This window comes from Monodon monoceros, unplaced genomic scaffold (assembly GCF_005190385.1).
Source record: "Monodon monoceros isolate NGI ecotype Baffin Bay Population unplaced genomic scaffold, NGI_Narwhal_1 Super_Scaffold_8, whole genome shotgun sequence".
Classification (NCBI taxonomy): domain Eukaryota; kingdom Metazoa; phylum Chordata; class Mammalia; order Artiodactyla; family Monodontidae; genus Monodon; species Monodon monoceros.
The window spans coordinates 55139466-55163202 of record NW_021703785.1 but is presented as its reverse complement, the minus strand read 5'-3'; the positions used below and the strand labels follow the sequence as shown (position 1 = coordinate 55163202).

The following is a 23737-nucleotide window of genomic DNA, read 5'->3' as shown; positions in this document are numbered from 1 at the left end:
GCACGGAAGAAACTGGAAATGCATTAAATTTGCCTTTGCACCATATTGAGACCAACCAAAAGAATCTACCCATTTAAACATAGTGACCAGAAGAGATACATATTAAAATGTAAAGTCCAGAAATAATCCACACCACCAAAGAAAAAGTCAACCAAATTTACCAAAAACAGTCAAGGAATGTGGACTTAGCTGAGTAATACACACACTGGCCAGCAAGGGGAGCCCCAGAGCCGATTAAACAAATCTACTGTTTTCTGTAGAGGTTTTACTTTCCTTTCCCTTTTTTTCTGGGGGAAATCTTATCCAATACTACATGTTTAATATTTTCAGTATGTTTTTACTGGCAGATTTCATTCTGAATACGAAGCTATCAGGAAGTTAAATTAACCGTGAACTTTTGGCTAACAGCACACTCTTCAAGTATCTATACCCTGTTAGAGCCCTGTGTAAGACACCAAGATAATTCAATGGTATCTGGGCTTTAATTTCCTGGCATTGCTTTTCATCTTAAATTCCCATACGTCTCAAAAAATACAAAATGCATGCTCGGGTATTTGCTTTATGAATGTAAGCGGTCAAAAAGTGTTAAAACATATGTGAACCATTATTTTTAAGATGAATACTTCAAATGTACATAAAATTACTGGAAACCTGACTATAATACTACTAGTTTTCTAAATAGATTAATTATTGTAGAATATATTAGAATTTAAAATGAACTATTTAATAATAAATCTACAGAGCACATAAGTTTATGACAGAATAATTTTAATAGGACTATTATGGTAGTTCTGATTAATTTATCCACAGTTGTTTTGGTTTTTTTTTCTTTCAAGTCATATTTAAATAATAAATGCAGTGGCCAGCCTGGTCAAAACTTCAGGAAATTGATCTATGGAGGAATTATTCTGGTCTTCCTTAATTTCATATCACTACATTTCAAGAACTCCCCTACTTAATTCAGGGGAATAAAAGTTTAGCTTGTGGCTGCAAGACAATATTAAGAGCCGCCCTGTTAGTAACTGTCTTTCACATCAAATGTCACACTGATTGTGTAAATAAGAAGAAAAAAAGAGGGGCAAGGGAGCAGAGTGAGGGTGTGTGTCAGTGTGTGTGTGTGTACACACACATATGCATGCACAAGGGGTAGGAAGAGACAAGGAAATAGGTGATTTAAGATGCAGGAAATAATGAGTCCTGCTTAGCTGTTTAATTACTGTATATCAAATACTGATAACATTCAAAGAATGAAAAGGACGATTTGTTTATATTTGCAATTTCTTTAGCTGAAGAGACAAATTTCTAAGCAAAGACTCTGCAGGGAATGGTGAATATGCTTATGCAGAATATCAAATGCATCCTTGCAGGTACACGTCCAAGTCCACTGACGTTTCCGTTATCTCTACCTCCTCCTTCACCCTCCCCCTCACCTTCATCCCTGACCTGGGAGTGGTCTGTCAGCTGTGAATGTACAACATGCTTTATCTGTGTCTCTCACGGCACTCTTCACTTTCTGTCTTACAGGAGAGATCTGCTTTTCTCCATGAGGACTCTGTAAGAGTTTATGTTTGTTTCCAATTTAAACCTCTACCCCTGCCCCACAAAGCAGTTTGTTAGATGAATAAACAAACACGTGTTTCAAAAATTCCCTCATTCAAAGATCACTTTATATGGAGAATACCTTGTCAGAGATTACCCTACCCTGATAATCAGTCATCTCAATTTTTTTTAACATGAAAAATCTCCTAAAACTTAGTCTCCAGGTCTGAATGCATTAGAGACTGAAATAAAAGTTCCAGGAAGGCAGAGATCTAGTCTGTCTTTTTCAGATCTGTATCCACAGTAACGAGCATCATGCCTTACACATAGGAGGCACTCAGTAAGTATTTAAGGATGTGCACAAGAAACTTTTTCTAAATGTTGTAAAAGTATCTTTCAGTTAAGCAAAGAAAGCTCACTCCTCTAAAAATTGCCTGAAATGTTACTTATTTAATTATTAAGTGAAAGGAACTTTGCATAGAAATTATCAGTCTATATTATTAACCTTTGTTGTCTAAATTTAACTCTAGATTTCTTCTCTGTGGACACATGAGGTTTTGGAATTTGGCTCTCAACTTCTCCTTTGAAATTAAAAACCTGGACTGGGTGTGATGTTGAAGACATACAAATTCAAGGGCAGCAGTATGGTGGCTTTGAAAAAGTATCATGAGCTGTAGATCCAGGTTAATGTGAATCAGAAATCTAATTAGTGCATTCATTTATTCCCTCTGGTGTCCAAAAATGAATTATGTAAATCCTCTGCCCTCAAAATGCTTTCTATGGTCTTGGGCAGTTTATTCAACCCAGTGGTTTTCACCTACTTAAACATAACATAAAATCAGTAAAATAATAAGAATAATAGTCAGTGCGAAGACTCCATGCTACTCCGAATAAATCAGCACAGGCAGTGTGGGGTATAGACAGCTATTGTTTATAAAATGCCCAGATGATTCTAATATGAAGACAAAACACTGAACCACTGAAACACCTCTCATCTCACAGCTTCAGTTTCATCATTTTTGTAATGGGGAAAATAATACCTAGAAGTGCAAGATTATGGTAAAACAATTCCAGAAAATGTCTGTAAACTGGCCCAAGATAGATATGTCCATTCATTCACTTTCCAGTGATAGTTTAAAGATCAATTTTAAGTATAAATTAGCACCCACCAATTCACTGCAAATGAAAAAGGGAAAATAATTCAAAGGAAGATAGGAATGATTTTAATTTCAAAGTGAAGGGGAAAAGGAAAGTAAGATGCAGAGTAGTAAGAGGGCACAAGAAAAGGAGCAGAAGAGAAGTTATCAAGTTAAGAACAACTTGAAGTGAAGCTGCCCCATCCAGCTCCAGGGGTGGAAAGACATACAGACACACATCCACATCCTTCCCCATCCATTTTAGGAGGTAGAACTTTGGGGATTGTGGGAATTCAAACTCCCAAGGACCTTCTAGCCAGTTTGCCTTTTTTTATTTCTTTGAAGAATGAGTTTTAGGGAAAATAGGGAATTTGAAATGAGATATATTTGAAACAAAATATTAGAAAGCTATGTTTATTATTTTAAATGTATTTTTTAAATAAAATTTAAATTTTACTTAAATATTGGAATTTAAATAAAAGGGTAATTTTAACATAAAGACAGTGAACAAGGTATAAAAATGCCAACTTTACCAAAAATAATTAATAAAAATACAAATGAAAGGCAAGCTACATTATGCTGGGCTGAGTTGGTAATATGATGCCCTTTATTTACACAGGGTGAGATAGCTGCAGATACTGGATAACGGAGAAAATATGAGGAAACAAAACTGCTGGGGTAATCAGCTTTGAAATGCCGTGAGAGGCCACTGAATAGGATCTACTATTTCAGAGGAACCGGTAAGAACAACATAAAAGTAGGCTGTATTCCTCTTCCAACCTTAGCACATATACTTGGGGATACATATAGTGCTTCTTCATTAATTTAAAAAAATGTACTGGAAAATGTATTCAAATCAGAAGGCAATATTTAGCACAAAAAGAATGAAGATTCTATTTGAAAGGTCAGATCTGGGAACCTACACAAATATTTCCAAGATTTCTGTTGCCAGAAAATTAACAGATAATTAATAGAAAATCATCACTTGCCCAGGGCATACTGTAGACAAATTGCAAATAGGGGAAAATAACAACTATCCAATATCTGACATGATTAACCCAGGTAGATGAATACTGAAAACAATCCTTTTATTATTTGTGTGTGTGTGTGTGTGTGTGTGTGTGTGTGTGTGTTACAGCATAATAGCTACACATGAATCCCTGGAATTTTCACTCAAACAAAAACTACCAGAGAAGTATTGCCAGATTATTTTATTTTCAGAAAGATTTTCACAATGATTATTTTTCTATGGAAATCTTAGGACTTTCAATAAAAAGAAGGCCGTCTGGCTTAGTAGCTTGCACAAAGAACCCTCAATAAACAGCTGTAGATGAAGGTAGATATGGTGGAGAGGAGATGATCAGAGAGTTAGAAGCCCTGGGTGTGACCCCACCTCTCCCTCTACCTAACAGCGTGACCCAGCGTGACCCACCTTTCTCGTTTTGGTTGGTTCATCCATAAAGATAGAAATCTTACTGCTACGTAAGATGTCTAGATCTTACCCAGCTTAAAAAAAAAATGTCTTTGGTTTCAGATATCACTCCTAAGGAAATAGCAAATCACACATAAATCTTTCATTCTAGGCTCGTTTCCTTTAAATAACATCAGATCCATAAATAGCCATGCTTTCTGAAAAACAAAAATGCCTCTCTCCCCTTTTTATTTTTAAGTAAAGGAACAGGTTTATCAAGAAAGTTTTCATTTAGCCTTCCTCAACTTCCAGAATTTAAAATGGGATGATATAAGAAGGGACTTTGGTTTCCCTGTTGTTGTTCTTTAATCACACTTGTTTTCAGTTAAAATTTTAGAAATCTATGAAATAATGAAATTCCTTTTGTAACTAACCTGCCAAGATATACATTATCCTTGTACATAAGGAAGTCTGGAAAAGCATTTTTTGGTTGAATTTTGACCAGAAATCACAGAAAATGTTTTAAATATACGGTTTCTATTCATTACACATAACATATTGATACTTAGATAAAAAAAATAAGTATTATCAGAAAATACATATTGTGCTTGCATCGTGGTTTTACCCCACATATCACTTCTCTTCCCTATAAATCATACTCTCTATTTCATTTCACGTTACTTTTATCTTCTGGTATCTTGGGGTAAAATGTTTAAAATCTGAAGTAACAGACCAGTATGGAGATTCAGATATCTGTGGTAAGTATATCTAAATAACTATATTTATTTTATTTTCATCTGTTAAGCTACTTCAGATATCTAGTGGCATGAAATCAAACGATATCCACATGACTCCTAGCTAGGTGTCTGCAATTTCTTATTTGCACATTTGGTTCTCAAGCCAAATTACCATTCTTAAATATCATGTAGAGGAAATTACACTCAAAAGGGCTGAAGGTATCAAAAGTCAAAATGTGCAAATAATTTGCAAAAAAAAAGCAAGTGATTTCTCTTCATTTTTAGGAATTTCTCACTTCTAACTATTTTCAGTGCAGTCCTCTTGGATCAGCCACAGTATGTCTTGATTACTTTAAAAATTTCATATGGTAAATAAGCATAGATGATAAAAGATGAAACTCTGAAAGCATTTAGTTCAGAAGCAGGAGCAGCAGAGATTATCCAAATGTACAAACCCCCAATTTTTATAAACAAGCAAACACACCAAAAAAAAAAAAAAAAAAAAAACCCAAGCAGAAAGGATAGAGAAGAAATTATTGTACAGCCCTTCCAAAATTCAGAATATTCAAGATAATTAAATGTAGTTTGATAAACTGCCAGAGAACAATCCACATGCACTTTTCTGGACTTTCCAGGTTTACTATTATTATCTCTTATATCAGGCATGCAGGAGAATATACACTCTATCTTCAGCTGCACAGAAATGAATGTTCAGTATATTCATTCATTGGCTTATTAATGAGCACATCGAAGAATAGGTACAAAGCCACCTACCATTGTCACTGTCTCCTTCAGATGGAACACTGTAGCTAGAGTTGTCCCATGTTTGTGCCTGTGTAAGTTTGTTGAAGGAGATAGGAGGAAGAGTGAGGGCTGGGTCTGCAGGAGAGCGAGAGAGCCAGTCCACGTACAGTTGCACAAGGACCAGGAAAAACCAAAGGGGCAGCAGCATTTCACAAATGGCATACGGATTGTATGGAAATGAAGCGAATTTCATATTATGGAATTTAATTTCAAATGTACAATATAGGAGAAGAATGAAAGATGGCGCATGGAATAAAAAGAATGATAAAAAACTGAGTGTTAGTACTTATCAATCATATACTTGGCATGCAGTTAATACCATTAATCGTTAACAGTTCACAAGCCCACAGACTTAGAGTACTAATGAATCATGTCAGTGGAAAGAAGGAGTACCCATAGATTATGCAGATAAAAAGCAAAAGACCTACCAGATACCTTTTCCAAAGACCTAAATAACTAACAATCTTAGCAAATATGACTCACACAAAATATTTGTTTACATAGAAGAAGCTTAATATGTATAAATATGTCAATTATTTAGAAATAAATCTATTATAGAATCAGTGTTTGCCACTGGTGGATTTTTATCCCAAGGTAATGTAAAATTTCTCTTTAAAGACATCTGTAAGTCTGCTGGCATGCTTTATTGATAAGTGAATCTAGCCAACTCCGCTCAACCCTTAACACACAGCTATACCTCTCAATACCGTCTTAGATACTGATCAGTATAGAACCTATTTCGGACACTAGTAGAGTCTCTTTAACAACAAACCTAATTAACCGATAGATGTCAGTCAATTCAAAGCACTTCTAAATTGGTCATTTATGAAATAACACCTCTTTTTTTCTTTTGGACTAACTATCCATATAGTAATTTTTGATGTTTAGGAAATATCTATACAATTTTTATTCAATCATAAGGCAGGGCCAATAAAATACAGGGACATGATTCTAGTAATGCATATTTGGATATATACAGTTGTCTTTCTTGGGAGGAAAACACAGAAAATAAAATTTCTTTTGAAGAAAACTATTAGTCTACTTTAAGAATCTAAGTTTCTATTCCCACTTGCTAATTTGAGCAGTCTGTTTTTATTTTTAACACAGAAATCACATGAATTCGTACACTTAACTTGAAAATAAAAATTAAATCACTTTTTAAAGTTCCAAAGCTACTCAATCAAAAATAATTTCTCTCTTTTGTAGTCATGTGATCTTCAATTAAGATTAGTAGGTATATTATTTTCTAGAAAATGCGAAAAATACATACTGTAATATTTTAAAGTCACTAAATAAAAATTTTTAAATTCCCAATACATGATGCTAGTTTCATAACGTTCCAACATGCCAACTGATGTTCCTGAAGAAAAACCAGCATTACTTACGACAACCAAACTCCACAAAGCTTTCTACAACTGGCACAATTTCCACACTGGTTAGTCAGCATTATAGAAAGGTTGGAAGCTAGGAAAGGAAACTATCTTTGTTTCCTGCTATTCAGAATAAATACTTCATTTATTTTTCACCACCACAAACAGTCTGAAATGGTTCAACAGTGTGGGTATGAGGTTGATAAGTTGAGTTTGGACCCCATAAAAAGAATTGAAAAAGTCACAGAGACAATTTTGCAACTAAATTGCAAAGATGCACGTTCAAAAGAATATTATTCTTTGGAGATTCATTCAACTTTTGATTTGCCCAATTATAAGTTTTGTTTTGTTTTGTTTTGTTTGCGGTACGCGGGCCTCTCACTGTTGTGGCCTCTCCCGTTGTGGAGCACAGGCTCCGGACGCGCAGGCTCAGCGGCCATGGCTCACGGGCCCAGCCACTCCGCGGCATGTGGGATCTTCCCAGACCGGGGCACGAACCCGTGTCCCCTTCATAGGCAGGTGGACCCTCAACCACTGCGCCACCAGGGAAGCCCCTAAGATATTTTTAAATTGTGTAAAAGTGCTTGTAAGGGATAGGAGAAAGTCTGTAGCCCAACATGAAGTCCTCAGTGTATAGAGTACATTCCTGGCAGATCATCACTCAGGGCATGGAAGCCTCCATTCCTCCCAGCACAATCTGAGACCTTGGAAATGGAGGCCCAACCCAGATCTGGCTGCATACTCTCAGCTCCATGAATGGTGAGGCCAGCCATTTGAGTCCTATTTCATGCACAATTTGGTTCTCCATAAAACACCTCCTAACCCTTGCCACACCCAAGCATCTTCTCAAATGGCTTTGTCTTACAGCCCATTCAAAATGCCAGGAAGCCATTACACCTGGCCACATGTTACCCATCAATCAACTTTCTCCAAAAACGAAGAAACATTCCTTTATAAAAGAACCATCTTCGTTTTTTTCTATGGGTACCCTTTTTCAAAATATACACATGTATAACTTCAATTGTTGCCAAATGCTTTATTAAAAAACCCAAGAACATATGAGTTCTTTACTACCTTTTGCTTAAAGCGTCCGAGTCCTTTCTTAGCACTTACTGAAAAGCATTAGCAGTGAGTGTATGCAAAAGACTTAAGAATCAAAAATATTAAAACAAAGAAGCACCTAAAAGAAGGTAGATAGTGCTAGAACTTTAAGTATGTGGAGAAATCAGAAGAACCAAATTTTTCTATACATAGTCCTTTTTAAAATCAGCAGTTGTTTTGCACATTGCTGTAATTTACATTTGTGAATATACTAAGTTAAAATAAAGTAGGTAATATAAGCAGAAATGCTCTTAAAAATGTCTCCTGACCACTCATGTGAGTCTTGGAAAGACCACCCTGTCACATGAGTAAATATACAGTCCTTACGAAGGCCCAAAGAGCAAATGAGGGGTGTCTCAGAAAAGAGTCACCAGCCTTAATTTAGCAAGGTACCAGGAACCACCGGGGCAAAGGGGTGGCTATTTTATCAACAGAATATTTCTTTCCCACTTACACGTCCCAACATCTTTTTCTCTTTGCTCTGATTCAAAAGAAGGTAAGATAATCTATTACTGATAACATGGCGTTAACAGGTGATTCATGACCACAAGGCTCGAAAATATGGCCTCCCCACGCTGTAGTGGGGTTCTGATGCCAGGACTCAAACTCACCAGAGTTGACAAGGCTGCTCACACTATAATGTATGCATTTAAAAGGCTAAAGAGAAACTCCTGAGCTGTTCACACGTGCAAGAACACTAAGGTTTCAATTTACCTGATCGAGGCTTCAGGCCAAACAGAGCTGTGCTGGTGTTGGTAGGAGAGATGGCAGGGGAGTTCTCTCTCATCTGTGGTGTTAGAAGAAAAGGACATTTTTTAAAGAACTGGAGCAGAACTATGCATGCCTCTCTGTGATCAAGGATTATAATAAAACCATGACCTCCTTGCATTTGCTGCCGTGAGGAAGTCCTGACTAAAAAATGATAATTGATGCATCTTCACATTGCTAATGTTTTAAGTGGTAGAATCGACAGAATGTTGTTTTGGGGGAGATCCGTCCAATTGTTTATGTGCTCATTATAAAAACAGTTCATAGTTGTGTGATACTGGCAATCCCTTTCTGCTCACGAATAGATGTGTGCATTCAGGTGCAGGCACTGACACACACAAGCACTCACTCACATCCATCTCACAGAGGGCACATCTGATAAAGAATTTCATAACACAACGAGATGAGAAAACAGGTAACACTGAACAGGTGTCTCAGCTATAGGGAAACCACACACTGAATCACTTATAGATAACGAGACATTCTAAATGTTGCCTACATGAGCTATTTTCACTTCGTTTTCTATAAAAACATTCCCACGTTTGGTCTTCAAAATATGTCTTATAAAATGAGTCTTTAATTATGGATAGGGCCGGATCGGGCTATGAGAGCTAATGAGAGATTCCCTCAGAGATTCTGCAATACAATTAACTCATGAATCATCATGGTCTCAGGTTATAGATTTCTGTACAAGATATTCCAATTCAGTCTTCACAAAATACCTCAGCTTTCATTAATCTTCAGGAAACTTACCTCATTGGGAGAATACTCGCTCCCATTACTCTGTAACGTTAGATCATTTTGCACCTTAAGGAAGAAAAAAAATGCATGGTACGTTCCATCAGACTATAACATTAGTGAGGCAAGAACTGAGTTTTTCTAACTTCCATCATATCCCTGGCACATAGGGACACAATGAATAATACGCTGAATTAATTAATTAGTAGTTAAGTAGGCCATACTTACATTTTCTAAAAACATGCAACTATATCCACAGAAAAAAACCACTAAACTATCACACAAACTAAGAAAAGGGATTTCCCAGAGCAAAGCGCTCAGTCCAAAGTACCTGTGAACTTCAGCTTTCCTTGCTAGGTTACCAAGCAACCTGCAGGCTCCCACCTGCTGGGAGCATAAGGGTTTTTATAAATGGTCCAAGGCAGTAGTTCCCAAATACACAGAATCTCATTGGCAGCTTTTTAATAAATATACATACCCGGACCTAGGAAAATCCTGCGCTGTCAATTCAACATCACTTTGCTTTGTCAACCAATGGGGAACTCGATAGTTTATTTTACCCAGATCTGCCTTCTTTATAAGGTAATCAAGAACCCCACTGAGGGAATTCCCTGGCAGTCCAGTGGTTAGGACTCCACGATTTCACTACTGAAGGCCCAGGTTTGATCCCTGGTCATGGAACTAAGATCCCATAAGCCGGGTGGCACAGCCAAAAAAAAAAGCATTGATCCAAAAAAATTTGGTGATAGCTAATATAAACATCTTCATATATGTCACCAAACTAGCATAAATTTCAGATGTCTGTTCCTATTCCTATTGTTGAGGAGTGCTATTAAAAAATATTCCCAACTGTGACAAATCCAAGGGAATAAAATATTTTTAGAATAAACAGTCATTCATTTCCCTACTCAATTAAATGTCTGAATTGCTAACAAGTAACTTGCAGGTTTGATTTTCTCTGTAAGAAACTCATTCCTCTAATTTTCCCTGTTGTCCCCACAGCATCCTTCCCTATTGGATATTACTTATGTATGAGAGTATAATTTGCAATTCTTCCTGAATGGTTTCCATTGCTACCCAAACTTGATGTGGACAGTCATGTAAAGTGTGTTAAAAGTCAGATAATGTGATGTGCTGACAATTACAAACCATTTCATAATCTTGGCCTCACTTACCTAACTGGGCACCGGCCTATCCCTCAGTGTTTCTGTCCGGTTCATGCTCTGTGCTGATTTGACCATGGCCGAGCTGCCTCCTGGGACCAATCCAAATCCTAGCTGCCCCCTAAATCCAGGTTTATTTCCCTTTCCTTAACCTCTTATCCTTTTCCCAGTCTCACAGAGCACCTAAAACACTCAGGATTATGAACTCTCTCATATTCTTCTCTAAGTTTTCTCAATTTCTAAGCCTTCTTTCCTCCACAATTTTTAAAATGCCTTAAAAGTGAGGGCAGGGCTTCCCTGGTGGCGCAGTGGTAGAGAGTCCGCCTGCCAATGCAGGGGACACGGGTTCGTGCCCCGGTCCGGGAAGATCCCACATGCCGCGGAGCGGCTGGGCCCGTGAGCCATGGCCGCTGAGCCTGCGCGTCCAGAGTCTGTGCTCCGCAATGGGAGAGGCCACAATAGTGAGAGGCCCGCGTACCGCAAAAAAAAAAAAAAAAAAAAAAAGTGAGGGCAACTTCATCTTCTTCCTATCCCAGTCTTCGACACCCCAAACAAGGCTGAATCCAGCACAGGGACTCAACAAATACTGGCTAACTGATTCAAGACTATTGTAAAGATACTGCTTTCTTCCTGAATGAGATGGAAGAGAGAATATAAAAATCACCAAACCATAAAGGAGGGTCCCACTTAAGTCCCACATAACTATCAACACTGGCCTTGCTAATCTACCACTTTCTTTTCCTCCTCCTTGTGACTTCTTTTTTCCACCAGAGCCAGCAATTCCTCTCCCTTTTTAAAATCATGTGGACAGAGAATTGCCCAAAGAAGGAAGACAATGTGTAAGAATTCCTTACACTGAACGTGACTCCTCATTCAACCAAAAAGGGGGAAAAAAACTATTAACATTGTAAATCAGACACGGAATGGAGATCTTTTTTCCTAGAGGCTTGGTGTCTGCCTGATACTCCTGAAATCATGCACACAGGAGGGCATCTATTCTACTGGAATCAAAAGTGGGTCTGCAGCAGGATTCTAACATGGTCTCCAAGTACCTCTTCACTGACTGATTGTTAATTGCAAGGGGAAAATAGAATACTTAGATGCTGGAGAAATCAGATTCTACCTCGATTGGGTAATCAAATTAATGTCACCAGTGAAGCACAGATGTACACAATGTGCCTCCAAATGTGGTACCTGAGAAGGACACCGCACCACCTGTGCAGCATCCCAAACGAGAATGCAGGGACTCAATCTAATCATGAAGAAATATGAGGGACTTCTGTCCCACAAAATAAGGGGCAGTTCATTTTACAAAAAGAGGAGCACTATATTCTTCAAAATTTTAAGGTCATAAAAAATCAAAGAAAGGTTATGGAAATGTTCCAGAATAAAGCAAACTATATAGTTACCTGACAATTATTGCCTCTAGACTGGATCCTACACTGAAGGGGAAAAAGAGCTATGAAAGACATCATTAGTTCAACCTAAATATTTGGAATATGGATAGCAGATTAGATGAAAATATTTTATCACTGTAAATTTATGAAGGTGATAACTGAAATGGGGTTATATAGGATAAAATCCCTATTCTTAGGAAAGGTACACCGAAATGTTTAGAGAAAAGGACTATGATATACAAAACTTTTCCTCCAATTTTCAGAAAAAGAACTGTGTATGTGGAGGAAGAGAGAGATACTGCAAATGTGTTAAAATGTTAATCACAGGTAAATCGGGGTGCAAGGTTATAATTTTTTACAACCTTTTGTAGACTCTTGTAATTTTTAATAAACCTTTTATAAATTTTAAATTATTTCCAAATAAAAAGCTAAAACTAAAAGTGAGTGTGTACAGAATCAAAAGCAGCATGTCTCTAAAGAAGAGCCTGTGGAAATGGGCCCAGGGCAGCCTTCACATAAGAGGCTTCCTGATGTCCCACTACTGGGTCATTCAGTGATGCCTCCACCTGGGGAAGAGGGAGTGCAATGATTCTAAGGACCACACTGATGACAATCACAGAGCAGAGTAACAGTAACAGCTAAGTTAGGTGTCCTGGGTTACAAGATTGATCCCAATTTATAGAAAATAAAGGTGAAGTTAGAAAGGTAGCCCACAGGAGCTCACAGTTAGCAAGTCTTTGAGATAGGGCCGAAACTTAACATAATTCCAAGTCACTACACTCAAATATGAAGCCATGCTCTCTGGGAACATGGGTTTTTCGATTACAGTTCTTTTCCTCATTTAACACAGAGACTTAGCTAGTTAAGAGTGTGAAACTGCTTTACTATGGTACGTGTCCAGACACCTCAGGGGACATAAATTGGTTGTACTGAAATCAGCCATCCTAAGCCTATTCAGTAAGAAGGGATAAAACAGGTCGTATGTAAACAACGTTTTACTCCCATGTCGCTGACTCAAGCCTATCTCTCTAGGCCTGCTTCTTCGGGACCTTCCAGGCTCATCTCTAGTTAATTATGTCAAATCTGCTTTCTTTACAGACACCCAAATTTCACCGTCTATAGCTGCCTGACCTACCTTTACTCTGTCCCCAAACCCCACCCTCCACTAGTTTCTCTTTGCTAGAGTCACTTAATCCTCCTAGGCATATCCCAAATCACTCATTCTTGTCTCTCAAGTCTTTCCTAGTTTATGTTCATCTGTGGCTGGTAAAACTTGCATCAGATGGTCCTACCTCCAGTTTTTGTTTTTTTTTTTTTTTTTTTTTTTTGCGGTACGCGGGCCTCTCACTGTTGTGGCCTCTCCCGTTGTGGAGCACAGGCTCCGGACGCACAGGCTCAGCGGCCATGGCTCACGGGCCTAGCCGCTCCACGGCATGTGGGATCTTCCCGGACCGGGGCACGAACCCACGTCCCCTGCATCGGCAGGCGGACTCTCAACCACTGCGCCACCAGGGAATCCCCTACCTCCAGTTTTTGACAGAGGAGGTTTCCGTGTGGGTCTTAGCTGCCAGGGCCTGACTTAAGACCGACCGCCTGACATAAAAAATTTAGAGAACTTAATGGAAACAGCCAACTCTCATCTTTAAGGGGAGGTGAGTATAACAGATAAGCAGGAAGACTAAAGAAGCCAGAACTATAAAAAAACTGAAAACTAGACCTTGAACAAATTTGAATATTGATCTCACTAATGAATGTTCCACCCCACGATAAATCTCGATAAAATATGGTGGCCACTCTTCTGTAGCAGAGTATTGCACCAGAGCTCTGGTGAATCCAAGAGCAGCCTTACCTCACATTCTGGAGACGTCTCCAACTGTATTTGACCACTGTAGGAATTAGAGGAAAAAAATGATACGAAGTGGAATTTAAAGCAAAAATATTTCAATGTAAAAAGGTAAAATATATTGTTATAAAAAGGTCAACATACTTTAGTGCAGAGTCTTGTAATTCTAAGTCTTCTGCCGAGTCCACAGGGTAAAAGTTGACAACACTTCTCTCTGCAATATCTGTGCTTAATCTAAAGAGTAAGGGAAAAAAAGTGCTACCAAATGTATTAAACTTCTAATAAATTCTACTGCTTTTAGTCATATATTTAAAAGTTATGTCTATTGTTAAGATTTAATAATGAAAGGTTTAAGGTAGAAATTTCAAACTACATGGTATTTCCCCGCCATGTGCCAAATACAATATAATGTAGTTTTAATATAATTTTCCATATGCTTTGGTATCAAAATCCAACTTGTTTGAAATATACTAGTAATTTCTGATAAGGTCATAATATTCATAGGTAGCACACACTAAATTTTATTCTAGAAATTTATTAGTTTACAGAAGCAAGTAAAGTTGCTCTATACTATACTATACATGTACTATATTATGGTATATGTACCAAGGGCATTTGTTTTAACAGGAAGATCTCTTTGATAGACCCTAATACTCTCAATTTAAAAAATAAGAATTTATAAGCAATTTGATATGCATTTTAAATTCTGAAATTGTCTTACAGTTTCTGAATTTCTGTGATTTTAAGAGCTGAACTTTTTTTTTAAGATCTACAAAATAAGGAATTTCTATAAGTCATATACAAGTTATAAAGCTATTTGAAAAAGTAGGGATAAGTTCATACTATACATGCCCATTGAAAATGGTATCAAACCAACAGTCAGAAATCCTTAAGAAACCAACACAAAAGCAAAACAGGATAGCAATATTCAACTCAATTTTTTGATGTTAAGGTTGTGTGAAAGATAAAGCTCTAAAATTTAATCCTGTAATCAACGGCTTGACTAAAACAAAGAAATCTGGATCTAGGAAATACGAGATAAAGGAAAACCTTAATGTGTACATAAACTTTTTATTACTATTATTCAAAAGCAACGAGAAATAAGTGACCTCTTGAAGTGCCCTCTCTCTTTATTAGGACAAAAACGGGACTCTTTCTTTATCCCTATTACACTGGCGCAAAGACACGTTATTATCAAGTTAGGATTGTCGTATTATAATATCTATTTCAGGATGTACAACAAAGATCTGCAGCCGCCAAATTAGTGGATTATTGTAGGGAGGAAATTAAATCCCCATAAAATTTTACAATGTAAATAATTTAAAAATAGCAATCCATAAAGACGCAAACCAACTACCCCTTGGAAGGTTACTCAAGGCTGTTTTCTTCCACGCCCACCATGCTGACTTGCTTGACATCCTTGGCGACCCTTTGCCTCAGACCTTTCCAAGCTGGAGAGTAATCTGCAGATCCTCAGTTCATCCCACTTCTCAGGAAAGATGATGCAACTGAGGTCCAGAGCGGGGAGCCACACCTTCCAGGTCACCCCGATCTTACACTTGGTTCCAGTCCCACATTCCCTGGCCGCTGCTATTTCCATCAAACAAGGCTGTTCTTTTTCAATTTGGGGCTCACATCGTAATCTCGAATGCGTAAGAAAAGTTTATTGGAAAAGTAATACGAAATGTAGAAATATGAAAACAATATAAAGTTTGAGCCCAAGTGGGGCCTTCTCTCTGTCACACCGTGTCTTCTAGGCTCTGTCCTGGACTCACATTCCCTTCCCGTTGATATGCTTGCCCTTGGGAACCTCATCCCCTTACACTACTCCTGTTATGGCAGCACCTTATGAAAGTAACTTTTAAACTTAAGTCTCGAAGCCCCAGACCTAAACGTCTAGCCGCTGAATGGACGTTGTCACATTGCCACCTTGGATTTTACTCAGCAGGTCCTAAACTGACCCCAACATCCTCCTCCTAAAAACCTGCCGTTCCTCTTGGTTCCCCATCTCAGATGGAGACATGAGGGGTCAGGTCTAAAACACCTTGGACTGTTTGTTCCCTCCCACCCTCACCATCCACTTCAAACAATCACCAGAGAACTACCACCGTACCTACCACTGTGTATCTACAATATTTAAAAGTATAAAGAAAAGTAGTAATTTAGAAATACCCACAGAAAAAAATCCATCTTAATATATTTCTTTCTAGTTTTAATTTTTCCTAAGCTTCTTATACAACTGGGACCTAATTCTATTTATATCGTTGGGATCAAACTTTATGCATTTTTTATTCTATTTATATCATTGTGATCAAACTTTATGCACTTTTTATACTTTTTAAAGTTAACATTATATAATGAGCAATCTAAGATATAGTGGAAAGTTTAAAAAACATTTTATTGGTCACATATTACATCTTATTAATGACCAAAATTTAAGTATCTCCAAATTGTTAGATCATTTCCTTTTTTGCAAATATTTTGCTATTAAAAGTGCCTCTCCCCTCACAATTGCTGTTCATATCTCCTTGTCCCTTAGGATATTTTTTAGAATTAATTCAAAAGTTTTATATCTATTTTTAGACTATGGCTACAAACTACAAGGATGTCTTCTGGAGTGGTTCTGCCTGTTTACCTTTCCCCCAGCAGTTCATTTATTATTTCAAATCTTCACAACATTAAAAGATAAGTATTTTTAGCCCATCTTATAGATGAGAAAACTGGGGTACAGAGAAGTTATATAATTTACCCAGATTAACTGGTATTAGAGCTGGGTTTGCAACCAGTATCTGGTTGATTAAGGTATGTTCTTCTCCAGCCATGCTATTTCCCCATTCCTTATAATTTCTCTCTCTCTCTCTCTCTCTCTCTCTCTCTCTCTTAGGATGTGAAACTCAGCTCTTTAAGGAACTTACTTGGTTAGGTGCTTGCTAATAAGCCAGGCCCTGAGCCAAACATTAGGGAGAATTAACCACATGAATAATCATATTTTTAAACCATAATTACCTCCCCCTACATATAAAATAAAGTCTCAGCTCCTCCACACAGCATTCGAAGTCATGCCTGCATCACACCCAAAGGTCTCTCTGGTGAGTCTCAGTCCTGGCTTCACATCAGGAGCACTGGTAGAACTTTTAAAAAATAAAAATGGCCAGACCCCCAGCGCCACAGGTGGTGTCGGGCAGAGTGTCTGTGCTCTGGAACTTCTACAAATGATACTGAAGCAGAGCCAGCACGGAGATCACCTTTTCTGCCTGAGATTTTCCAAGCTTGCTCCATTCTTTCTGACCTCTGTACCTTTGAATAAGCTTTTAATTCAATCCAGAATTTGCTTTCTCCTTGAAAATGCCAGCTATTAAAGGCCCAGGTAAAATACTCCAACCTTCAGGAAGGTCAGCCAAGCCACCCTCCCTTCTCCATCTGGGGTCAGGATCCCCTTCATCTCAAGCACTTAAATCAATGACATGTATAAATCACTACTCAAAGCAATGTCTATTACTATAGTTTATGTTCCTAGAAGGAAGAGCTGTGTCTTGTTCATCTTTACATCCCCCAAGGTGCACACTGTAGATCTTTCCATGCTCTAAGCACTCAGCTAATGTCTGCAGAATGGAAGTGCTTTTCAAATCAATTGCTAAAGATTTCCAGCCATACTCAACCCGAGCTTAAACTATTCTTTTAGAGTCAGACAACAGTGCTGGTGGACTCTCACTGGCACTCTGGGACTCACTCACCACCCTGTTCATAAATTCCCAGAATGTGGTGTGATTTCCACGCTCACCGTATTATCAATATAAGACCACATTATCTTCACATTGAAATTCCCAGGATCCCTGAATAGTTTACCAGGGATAAGCTTCGGATCTATTTCTCTATTAGTACGGTAGTTATTATCTGATACCAGGTATACTGCTTTACTGAAAAATATTTTGTCTGTAGGAATTCCGTTATCCTCAGCTCAGAAACCAAAAAATACACCTATATATAAAGTGCTTATTATTGATAAAGACTAATTCAATTAAAAAATTATCTTGTCACCCAAATCTTTAGAAATACATGATTTAGTTAACATATATTTGGCACCATCAGAAATAAATATGGTAGTACTTGATAAACCAAGTCTTTCCTCTTTGGAAACTCTCTTATATTTCTCTATTCCAGGGGTTTAAACTTCAAGCTATATAAAGTATGCAATTTGACTGTATTTCTGTTGTCTAAGAATTATACAAAAATTGCCCTATGAATTCCACAAAGGGTGAATGAATTTCATGAAGGGATGGAAAAGCGGGGAACTGCTCTCAGTCCCTCCAGAAGTTTGACTCTTTTACTTACGATCTCAGGAAAACAGGCAGTTAAAATGACTTTTCTTCGTTAGTGGTTAGTGCTAAGCCCATACTGTGTGTGTAAATATCTTAAAAACTGAGATAATGTACTCAATAAATTAGTGTACATTACTGACACCTGAAACCTGGGCCAAGGAAAGACACACATACCTGTTGGGATCTTGCAGCAAATCCACTGCTTCTCTCAGCTGTTCAATCATTGCTATATTCATGTCCTGGTCTTTGGATGAACTTATTCTGCAACATGAAACCAAGCTTTAGACTGAAAATGATCACTAGAACATGAATAGCACCTAGGTTCTTAAGAACAAACTTATAAAGATCCATCTGACACTGAAAAATGATTTTTGACAAACTCAACATTTTAGCGAGGATGTGTCAGTACCCTGTGGGGTGGGCTGCCAGAGTGTAGCAGAAGAGCTGCTGGGTGGGAGGAGCCAGCTAGGCTGTAAGGCAGCTCACACAAAGTCTCAGTGCCCGTGGGCAGTGCTCACCTGTAAAAGCAGGGCAATGGACTGGCTGGGTAGTTCTCACGCTGTACTTTCCTGAGCCTGAGGGAGATCCACAGGGGTGCTCAGCTACGGCGGGTCCGCACTACTTCCAATTCCAGTTCAACCAGCCTGGCTCAGTTTTATTGCTTTCATACAATATGGGGCTTCAGTGTGGGACTCTGGTTCCCAGTCCAGGCTCGTTAAGCATCAAAATCACCTAATGGTGCTTAAAAAAATACGCCAGGTCTGATACTCCTAAGTAGATCTGTCTGGGGCTTGGACATTTTCTTAATCAGATGATACTTATTTTACAGGCAGGGTTGGGAACAATAGATATAAGCTTGAGAATGGGGTTTCCAAAGCTTTACACAGTTTAAAAACTCTTTCCCTATAAAATCCTTTTCGCTATAATTCTATGATCAAGCTAGTTCTCCTCGGCATCACAGAAATATATCCAACAAATAGCTGGTTATACTGGACAGTGATTTGAAAGGAAGTCTGCAATATTTTTAAAAGGCAAGAGAGATCTGATCACGGTTCCTGCTTTCCATTGCAGAATATAAGCCAATGTCTTTCTGTAAGTGGAGAAACTTTTTAACAATGGAGTAAATTCTCACTAAGGGGAAAACCCTCATGAGGTTTGATGGACGGTCCAGGCCTATATGCCAGATCATGGAAAACAAAATCCTGGGAATCAAAAACCTACCCTCTGCCATATGGTCCAAACTCAATCCCCCTGAGTGGCAAACCAGTAAAGTGGTTTACTGTCTGTTAGATGGATCACTCATGCCCTCCTGTGTAAATCTTTATATGCGATAGAGTAGAAGTGCTGTCCATCTGGTACGAGATCCCAGCCCTCTGTAACCCTGGGGCAAGATAACCAATCTCCCTGTGCCTCAGTTTTGTCATCGGTGAAGTGAGGGATAACAATAGGACTTACAGGATTGTTGTAAAGAGGAAATGAGTTACTACCTGTGAAGTATTTTAGGACACTACCTGGCACGTGGTATTTAATAACTGTTAGCTATTACAATTATTAGACTTAAGACCAAGACATTGAGGTCTATGGTTTTCTCAGATCTTGAACTTGAAGACTCTGGGGAAAGAAGTGGGAACAGGACCACGTATCACTTTAGGTCCAGTTGTCGGTTTGTTCAGAGAAAGGAAAGTAAGCTAGAATCTCTAGTCTAGAAATTCTATCTAATTTCCTGAATCACATTCTACCCACAGCCTCAAATCAGATAAAACTCAAGGCCAAGGAACAGGTATGACCTGGCACAGTACGGCCCCAATCCTGTGACAGTAAGCATCAGGCAGAGGAAACCTTGCAACTTCTGAGCAATATCATTGAGGAAGGTATCAGCTTGCTCAAAGAAAAGTGGACCAAAATTCTATCAGGACAAGGCTGCCATTCTGCTTGCAACATGAACTTTACAGGATGGTGGCTCATCACCAGCCTTCGGTACTCACATCCCCTCGGATGGCCAGTGTGCGTCCTCTTCTATCCGTAACAGTTCTTCACAGGTCTCAGTCCTTTCCTGTGGACAGAACACATGGGTCTTCTGAGAGCCACTGGCTGTAACAGTCAACAGTCTAAACCTGCCCTCATCCATATTCACAACAGCCAAAAGGTGGAAACAACCCAAGTGTCCATGAATGGATGAATGGAGAAAATGTGGTCTATACATACAATGGAATATCATTCAGCCTTAAAAAGGACGGAAATTCTAACACATGTTACAACATAGATGAACCCTGAGGACATCATGCTAAGTGAAATAAGTGAGTCACAGGAAGAAAAATACTGTATGATTCCACTTACATGAGGTTCCTAGAATAGTCAAATTCATAAAGACAGAAAGAAGAATGGTAGTTGCCAGAGGAGAGGGGGGAGGGGATTGGGAAGTTATGGTTTAATGGCAAAGAGTGTCCGTTTTACAAGATGAAAGAGTTTTGGAGATGGAGTACACAACATTGTTTTGGTTACACAACAATGTGAATGTACCATTGAACTGTATACTTAAAAAATGGCTAAGATGGTAAGTTTTTATGTATTTTGCCACAATTAAAAATAAAATAAAATTTTAAAAAAGAAGAAAAGAAAACCTGGCCGAGGACTACAATACCTGTTAACTTAGAAAAGAGTCAGAAATGCAAGGCTTAACTCCATTCATGACTGCCCTCTTAGCACCTCCTGATGTTGACAGATTCCTCAGCTGGGCTTGTCAGTCACATGAGAATGTGCATTCTGATGTTGGTGAGAGAAGCTGTGTGTGTGTGTGTGTGTGTGTGTGTGTGTGTGTGTGTGCGTGCGCGCACCCGTGCACATGCACACTGTTAACAAAAAAGGAAGTATTAACGACAGAAAAATGCCTCAAATTGCATCTAATAGTTTTCACATGTACAACGTGCAGATTTCACTGAAATGCACCCCCCTCTTAATATCCCAAAGAAACACTGTGGTGGGAGTATTTAGAAAGGTGTGTCCCACTGTTGGAACTTCCATGCGAGTCTTTCCATCTTGATCTCTGACACAGAGAAATGCTGCTTTAACTCAGCTGACAGCTAAAACGGAAGCCATCCCCGAAGGGGCAAACATTCCCCTAGCAAGGAAGGAACAACAGACAAAAGGACTGTTTTCTGTGTCAAAGTTCTGACACTTCATTAACGAATGCAGGCCCAGCCAATTCTCCAGATGTGTCACAGAAAATAAGTCTTTTTCTGAGGAGGTATCCAGCTGCATGATGTCAACCTCTGGCTTGAAAAACACTCAGACTTTTTCTATATAGATTATACTTTTGGTGCATTATAAAATCAATATATAAATTACTGTGCCTCCACCCAAATGCTAGTGAAATTCATGGGTGAAAATATACTACGAGAAACAACCAAGAAAACATGTTCTTATCTCTTCCTGTTGGGTTTCAACTATAGGAGCCATGGGTATTTCCTTCTAATTTTCAGTTTCATAATAAAAAGTAGCCAGTAGTAGAAAATATACTTTTTTTCAGTATGCAAAACAGAGGTATACTGGGTTTCTTTTGCTAAGTTAGATGGTGACACAGTTGATACACATTATTCATGGATTCTGTATTTATGAATTTGCCTCTTTACTAAAATCTATGTGTCACCCCAAAACCAATACTCGTGGTGCTTTTGCAGATACACGCAGAGGTGGTGAAAAACTAGAGTTCCCAACCCCAAAATGCACTTCCCAGTTGAGGCTGAACAAGGTAGCAAGCGACCTGCTTTCTTGTTTCAGCTCTCAGACTGTAAAAAAGTGTCCTTTTCAGAGCCTGTTTAGTATCACATTTTCACAGTTTTGTGCCTTTCGTTGGTGATTTTGCTGTTTAAAATGCCCCCTAGCATAGTGCTGAAGTGCTGTCTTATCTTAAGCACAAGAAGGCTATGATATGTACTGTACCTTACAGAGAAAACACCTGCGTTAGGTAAGCTTCCTTCCCGCATGAGTTACGGGGCTGCTGGCCGCAAGTTCAGTGTTAATGCGCTAACAGTACATATTAAATAGGGCGTCTTGAGACAGAAGTACACATAAAACCAGGTATGTACTGACCAGCTGACAAAAATGTGTGACCAGAGGCTCACAGGAACCTAACCCTGTATCTCCCGTGGGAGCAACAGTTCAGGATTGGATAATTCAGTGTTTGAGGAAACTATCAAATAGAACTGCTGTGAATAAGGATCCACCGTAGTTACAAAAGCACAAGATGCTTACTCAGTGGAGAGAAAACAGGATTATATAAAACACAGAACTCTTGATCGTCGAGGACTGAGTAGTTCAGCACACTGGCTGGCAATAAAACACACTCTCACAGACTTTAAAAGTGATGCAAGTCAAGGGTAAAATGGGCCTGAATTGAAGCGTACAGCTTTTAATTGTAGATTTATGTTTTATTTTATTGTTAGCATTCTTCTCCACTTGCCAACAGAAGCCTCTTGTAGGAGTGGGCACTCAGGAAACATTTGCTGTAGATTTCTACACCCCATTGGCTCCCCTAGATTCTACACCACAGGACCCACGCTGTAGAGCAGCCATTCCCATGGAGCCCTGTGCCTCCTGAAATCTCTAAATCTAGAAGAATTTGCTTTTTTGAAACAACATGTTTTATTTTACTAATCACTTTAATTGCTTTCCTTCAAGGCTTCCATCTTTACTTTAGACCCTCAGCTTAAGATAAACTCTTCATAAAAGGAAGACAGAAGCCCAATTTTCCATGTTTTGCTGACAGACTTGTCTCAGAGCTGACAGACAGGCATCAAGCCTGGGAGAGGCTTGTGAGAACCACCGGCTGGAGAGCCACAGGATGAGGACTTTACTTCGGAAAATGTCTGGCAGCAGCAGGGGCGGGATGCTGGATGCTCAGCTGGGGTAGGAGGGACTCCTGCTGTCCTAAGAATAAGCAATGATAAGGCTCCACTGAAGTCATGTCAGTGGAGGTGGAGGACAGAAAGGAGGCAGTGGGTGTGAGATGTTTTGAAACAAGAACTGATGGGATTTATGATGGATTAAATATACAGAATAAAGAATTAGGTTTTCTACGGATGTATGTCATATGAGAGGTTCATTATTTTTGTCTTGAGTACACCAGAGTCTCCTACAGTGTACGATTCGGCTGTTTTCCTCCCATCTCCCTTGAAGGTGATGCCCAGAGACGTTAGTTGAGACAGAGCCCAGCCATCCTAACACCGTCCTCAGGAAATAAGAACCAGCACCTAGAGAGCCTGGGTCCGACTTTAACACAGTAACTCAGAGACCACTGTCTCTCACAAGCCACAAGGAACCTGAATTTTACCGAAAGGATTATCTTCGTGATCCTTGGGTGCCACGACCTGAACCAAAAGGACTGGCAGAAACGTACCAACGCACCTAACTGT

The 23737-nt window shown here is 38.8% G+C and overlaps 1 protein-coding gene across 7 annotated transcripts in view; it reads right to left on the bottom strand.

Annotated features, from left to right (window-relative positions):
• LRCH1 (leucine rich repeats and calponin homology domain containing 1) overlaps positions 1–23737 on the bottom strand; it is a 205901-nt gene that overhangs the window by 45602 nt on the left and 136562 nt on the right. For 6 of the 7 annotated variants that reach the window (XR_003791707.1, XR_003791704.1, XR_003791705.1 and 3 more), the window contains exons 10-15: positions 20312–20379; positions 18501–18587; positions 14152–14241; positions 14014–14050; positions 9620–9673; positions 8813–8885 (exon numbers count right to left, since the gene is read on the bottom strand). Coding sequence is in view for 2 of the 7 variants with exons in the window: in XM_029210026.1 (XP_029065859.1) it covers positions 8813–8885; positions 9620–9673; positions 14014–14050; positions 14152–14241; positions 18501–18587; positions 20312–20379 (409 nt within the window). In the remaining 5 variants the exon portion in view is untranslated. Of the gene's footprint in view, positions 1–5597; positions 5703–8812; positions 8886–9619; positions 9674–14013; positions 14051–14151; positions 14242–18500; positions 18588–20311; positions 20380–23737 lie in introns of all 7 variants that reach the window. The other variant, XM_029210024.1, reaches the window with a different exon arrangement.